The 6,812-nt window shown below is 32.6% G+C and overlaps 1 protein-coding gene across 1 annotated transcript; it reads left to right on the forward strand.

Moving 5' to 3' along the window:
• The first annotated feature begins 355 nt into the window (after nt 1–355).
• On the forward strand, nt 356–2,860 carry LOC145638595 (uncharacterized). Its single transcript, XM_081689581.1, has 3 exons — nt 356–584; nt 1,771–1,903; nt 2,563–2,860. The coding sequence occupies exons 1-3, from the start codon at nt 421–423 to the stop codon at nt 2,617–2,619; spliced, it is 354 nt and encodes a 117-aa protein (XP_081545707.1). The 5' UTR covers nt 356–420; the 3' UTR covers nt 2,620–2,860.
• The last annotated feature ends 3,952 nt before the right edge of the window (nt 2,861–6,812 follow it).

The raw sequence follows: 6,812 nt of genomic DNA on the forward strand, positions 1-6,812 counted from the left end.
GAATGTATGCTCTTCTCTATTTCTAACCTTATTATTCACATGTCTAAAACATAATCAAACAAAAAAATCGAAAATTTGATAATTTAAGACTCGAAACAGGACAACACCGAAAAAACTAGTCCAAAACCCGTACTACACCTACTCAGGTTCTGTTCTGTTCAGCTTAATTTCAGTTCTATTCTATTTGATTCAGCTCAGCTCCAATTAGTTTAGTTCCAAATTTTCTTCTATCATAAACAAATTTATTCAACTCAATTCAATTCAGTTCAGCCTCAATCACATTTCAGTTCAATTGTTTGCAGTAAATCGAAACAAACCCGTATGTAAAAAATAAACGAAATAAGTTGACAAGAAAGCGAGCCTTAAAAAACAATGCAAAACCCTTGAAATCTCTCAAATATAATTGGTTCGGTGGGAAAGATGGGAGGAGCGGTGTTCAAATGGGTGATGCAAATGCACAAGGATGTACCCAGAGCTGCCAAATTCTACTCCGATGGTTTGGGTTTCACCATTAATGTCTGCACTCCTCGTTGGGCCGAACTCAGCTCTGACTCCTTCAAGCTTGCTCTCTTACACTATTCCAGGTTTCCTTCTTTCTTTTTTGATTGAATTTTAATGGGTTTAACGTCATCAACCCAGAAATTTTAGAACTTTAACTGATTTCCATCAATTTTGCTGTGAAATTGCATCAGAATTCAATCTTAACTTATTGGGGTTTTGATTGATTTCATTTGGGTGATGAACTGATGATTTGGGGTTTTCTTCTTTGTTTTAATGGCTTAATTATGTTCAATTTGATCATTGTAATTTATATTATTTGTTCTTGATAAGGTTTTCAATTAGATTAGATGAGAAGAACCCCAATAAACGATTTGCAGCAAGAAAGTCAATGTTGTTAGTTCTCTTGCTTCAATTTTCAAAATTTGGTAAAATTTATTGATGAAGTTGCCTTCTTCTTATTGCCTTATTGGACTAGGGTGTAATTCTGTTAAATTGAGTTAAGCCTGCGTCGAAGAATCCAATTGTGTGAGATGTATGCAGTTAGATTGTCTCCAATGTTTGATATTGAATTGTGTAATTTGTATTAGCATATGAGAGGCAGATTATTGGGCTCTTGAGCAACAAACACTAAATCACTAGATGTTGCTGTAAATTTTATGCTTCAAATGTTTGATTAAGCTCAGAGTAGTGTTAATGAAATTACTAAGCCTTTATGAACTGCAATTTGAAAAAGCCTTTATGAACTGCAATCTGAAAATGTGAATTGGTATGTGTGAGGAGCACACTTTTGGACTAACTTAACAAAACTAGGACACGAATTGCGTTCCCATACCCATTTTGTACCACAATTTAGGTAACACAATAACACGAGGTCAGAATTTATTAATGTAAACAATCATCATTCCCTTATAGGCAGTAATCATTCATCAATGCATTATCTTCGATGGAGAACTGTGGCTGAATGGCTTTATAGACGTGATAACTGATCAAAGCATCATTAGTTGTTAGTATTTTGTTACACACATACACATCCAATATATGATGGTAATTTAGTTGAAATTCTTCTTAGTGTTCCATGTCATTAAGAAAATTTCTCGATGAAGAGAATACTTCCGATAAATACAAATTCTGAATGTGACATATGTTAAAGTTTGTAACTCGCAATCCATATCTTAACCGTTCTGTTTTACATAATCCGCATTGACTGTGTTCTTAAAAGTAACTATCTTTTATTTGTTCATTAATATAACTGCTAATGCTGGTTTGCAGTGACCATGTCGTCCAGAAACAATACTCTTCGCTCCTGTCCTTTACAGTAACAGACATTAACAGTACAGTCATGAAATTAATGGAACTGGGAGCAGAGCTAGATGGCCCAATCAAACATGAAATCCATGGAAAGGTTAGTACATATTTCCTTAGAACCATTGCTCTTTCTGGCTTTCTGATTATACGATTACTCGTTTAATATTTGGTTTCTGTGTGCTAAATGCTACATCAACCAAATATCACACTACTGGAATATTTAGTTCTATTTTCTGTCAGATGTGTGATGATTTGCCGTAGATATCAGCTTGTTGCGACACTAACTGACCAAGAACTGCCTGCACTACTATGTTACTCTGATTCCTCTACCTCATGTAATCATGTCGAATTCTCAAAATTGAGTTTTGACATGGATATTGTCACGTAACTCTCATGTTACCCTTTATTGTTAGACTAAAATCATAGGATATTTTATACATTACAAAGCCTTATACTTGGATACGTACCAGTGTCTAGCAACAATAGTTGAGGAGTCCAAGAGTAACATACAGCGTGTTAGCTAGAACTTGATACTGATTAAATGTTTTTAATAATTTACTTTCTATTCTCTTCTTTACCAGCATAATGCCATGGATTATGGGCTTCAGTTGCTTCATCATGCAAATCCCTAACTGCTAAAATCCAGAAAAGATATATGTTCCTATTGTTGGCTGTACTGTGTGCTTGTCACGGCAATTAATTTATCCTCATTTATCTTCAACATGTTTTGTTTTCTTTATCTGATGCCTCATGCAGATCGCAGCATTACGTTGTCTTGATGGCCACATGGTGGGACTTCATGAACCTGCATGAGATCAAGCAAAACTCAGTTAACTTCATTTTCACATTCTTTTCAAGAGGCTTCATGGAGTGTTCTATGTATCAATTTGGGTATCAGACGATAAGTAATGTGCATTCTTGAGGCCGTGCGTGTGCATCATGTCAAAAGAACTCAAGAGGAATAACTTGGTACCTTAATCAATTCTCACTACATTCCACCCATGCTCAGGCACGCAGCATTAGTGTTCAGAATGGATACATCTTTTGTTTATAACGGTGTTAGCCGACCCCACTTTTGGGATTAAGGCTTTGATTGATTGATTGATTGATTGATTGGTGTGCAGGATACTGTTTCAAATTCGATTATTGTATTGAGACAGTGCTAACAATATGTGAAATTACAGTACTTGTTATGAACAATAACTATCTCTCTGTTGCTGTAAAAATCAATTTATGTATCTGTGAAAAAAAAAATATATATATCAATTTATGTATGATCTTGAAACATGACATTCTTTTAATTTTCCGAAGTACACAATTTCTCTTTCAATCCAGCTACATGTTAACAGAGTATCATTTTTTTCTTCTTCTTTTGCCCAAAAATCAGTTCTTTAATATGTCAGGCAGTGAGGGTAATGCCAAATTGCCAAGGAGGATGATCAGCGCTATTTCATCACTCAATAGACAATAGTGTGTGAGATGTGCAACATTCCCCCCTTGATTTTGTAACAAGTCATCCGTCGATAAATAAAAACCACCTCTCCTGTCTCAACAATATATCAAACCACCCTAATACGAGTAATACCTACTAGTTGTATTAAACTGTTGTAGTGAAGTATACGTATTTAAGATCATTTATCACCCGGGATTTCCTATCGTAGTAATAACTATAGAGGATTCTTTTTTCGTCTACCAAACCATATCTCAAAGTGATACATAGCACTTAATGCAAATCTTCATAAATTACGAGTATATATACGTACATTCGATACATGGTACGTCTTGATTAAGAGAAATAAAGATTCAAAATGAAAACTTCACATGTATATGTATTTATCGTATGATTCTTCTATGGGCGTGTTCGGCGCTAGCTTTTGAGTAGCTTTTTAGGTAGCTTTTAGTGGTTTGACCAAGTCAAATCACTACTTGACAAAAAATGTGAGTGTTTGGCAAAGTAGTGATTAAGGTAGCTTTTAGTGGTGGAGGTAGCTTTTATGAAAAGTTAGAAAGATTAGCTTTTGAACTAGCTTTTGAGGTAGCTGTTGAAAATTTAATCTATAGTTTTAAAAATAAAATGTTGATTTTTATATGTAATAGCTAGTCAACCGCTACTTTACCGAACCCTCATATCTAAATTATTTATCTTCACAGCTAACAGCTACATACACAACTCACAACTATCTTCACAGCTACAGCTACCTTCACAGCTATATTTGAAGATGGAATGATGGTTTGTATATATAAGAGATCTCTTCCTCCAAAACTGGAAAGAATGAATGGAGGTAACATGCTACAGCTGCTAGTTCATGAATACCCATTGAAGGTGCACATAAGTGTGCAACCATTAGAGGGTGAGCATGAACTAGGAGCTGAGGTTTACCTTCATCTTTTTTGTTCTTGGAGTGAAGGGACCTCTTGTTTTCTTCAATCATTTTTTTTTTTTTTCGCTAACAACTTCTAATCATTGTTGCGAAAATTTACCATCTATTTTTTTTCCAGATTTCACGTGTGATGGAGACAAGATCTTTTATTCACATACATCTATGAAGTAATACTCGATTACATTTTAAAACAGAGGGAGTAGTTTTTGTTCAAACATTTCTTTATTCTATCAAATTGAAATTTCTATGTTGTTGTGTTTTCTAAATTGATGCTCTTAAAAAGAAGACAACTAAAGTATAGAACACTTAGAAAGTATCAAAATACTGTTAAAAGCATTACACAAATAGATTCAAATGAAATCCAACCGTTGGGAGGGTGGAGTGGGAGACTACATGTATGATTTCTATGTTTGGCATGTGTCTCATTCGTGACATTACTACTTGCGGAGTTGTCCATTTTGAATGAAATTCTATCGTATGAACTTTGTTGAACTTGTAACAAAACAGTGAAAAAACTGAAAATAGGTTTTTATTATGGAATGTTGAAAAATAAAAATACTGCTCCGTACTATTTATAAACCATTTATCTATTTTTATTAATTTTAATGAACGCTTGATTGTACTTTATATATGAGTCATATATGAATGGTCAAATTATGGTATTAACAAGCATGTCAATTTTAGGAGTGTCATTTATTTTAAAACGGGAGATTATGTTTTTTTATTTGGTTGGAAAAAAGCATGTACTAATTGAACAACTCCATGAGTTACAAATAACGAGAACATCTAGATGGTAGATATTGATGATGACAACAGATCGCCCATCACTTTCCCTCTTCACCACTTTTATTTACTTTCGACAATGTCACTATTTTTCCTTGTTTATTTCTCGTTTGGAGCTTTCTCTTCATTTGCATCAAACAAGAAAAAAAAAAAAAAAATACTACGAAGTGTTCTTTATCCATCATTGCTTCACTCAACTCTCAAATCTCTTCTGCCTTCTCCTTTTTGTTAGTGTTTTAGTTCTGATTTTTTGCATTAGATTACGAGTAACACATTATTTGACCAATATTGTGTTTTATACGGAGTAGTATAAAAAAATGGAAAATGCTATACATAGCCCTAGGGGTGTGTATATATATGCGGTAAACTGGTAATCGTCTCAATATTAAATTTTTATTTTTTTTATTGATAATATAAATATTGTTGATCAAAATTATTACTCCGTATTAATTAGTGAAAACACTTGTGTAAATTAAAGGGAGTATTTTTAATTTAATTTGTCAAGTAAAAATGGAGGCGGAGTAAAAGCTAAATTGAAATAACTCCGTAATAATACTTGTAATTAATAAGGAGTAAATTGAAAGGTATTAATATTCATTTTTTTATACCTTGTATAACCTACCTTCAATTAAATAATATACCTTATTTAATTTACGAGTTGTATAATAACCAAATTTATGTACGGAGTAATTGAAATTTTGGACCAGTAATTTTAATCAACGTTAGATTCTCTTCCGATCCGATGATAAGAATAATAATTTTTTTTTAGGAAACAATCACGACCAAGTAATGAAATACGAAATATGTATAATAACCAAATTTATGTACGGAGTAATTGAAAATTTGGACCAGTAATTTTAATCAATCGATCGATTTAATGTATGTAAAGCGTTAGATTCGCTTTTGATCCGATGAGAAGAATAATACTCCATTTTTTTTAGGAAACAATCACGACCAAGTAATGAAATACGAAATATTATTTATAATATTCATAACGTATACAGTACACATATATATACTCTGTAGATACTTGTCTTATGTAAAATATTTTATGCATCACACGAGTGGAAATTAATTTTACATTCGTATGAATCTATGACTCCTAGTCTCCTATATATCTATATAATTAAAACATTTAAAAGAAGAAAAATTGAAAAATATTTCATCCTTGTATCACTCCATCACATCAAATATTTTTTATAAGTATATATATTTTCATTATGACACTTTACATAATTCTATTATTCTCTTTCCACATCCATCTTATTAATTTGCCGTAATTAATATAATATCTTACTCCGTATTGATTTTCCACAATTAATAAAATTACTTTAAATGGTGGTGCCAAACTTAAATTAGGTATGAAAAATTGAAAATAAAGAGACAGAGAGTTTTTTTTTTAAAAAAAAGGAACAAAGAAAGTAACGTTTAAACTAATCAAGCCCACCTAATTATTCGACCATTTGTCTTCTCTTACACACATTAGCAAAGGGTGGCTAGGGTTTTCCTCACTCACTAATCTCTTCCTCTCTATATAACCCCACCACTTCCTACTCATTTTTTTATAACATCATCATTTTAACTTTATATTATTCTTAATAAAAAATAATATATATACTCTCTCAATCTCTTAAAAGTCGTATGTATTTGAGGGAATACTAGGTAAGATAAGAATGGTAGATGGGAGCTCCTTTCGGTCCAAAAACAGGAAAGAAAGAGAAAGGTGGAAACATCTGCTAGTTCATGGATAACCTATGGAGTTGATTACACTTGATTACTTGGGTCAACTCCATTGGCTTTGCATGACCTTGGAGATGTTCTTTTGCCTTCTCCTTTTCTTAT

Source organism: Chenopodium album, chromosome 7 (assembly GCF_948465745.1).
Source record: "Chenopodium album chromosome 7, dcCheAlbu1.1, whole genome shotgun sequence".
In the NCBI taxonomy this organism is placed as follows: domain Eukaryota; kingdom Viridiplantae; phylum Streptophyta; class Magnoliopsida; order Caryophyllales; family Amaranthaceae; genus Chenopodium; species Chenopodium album.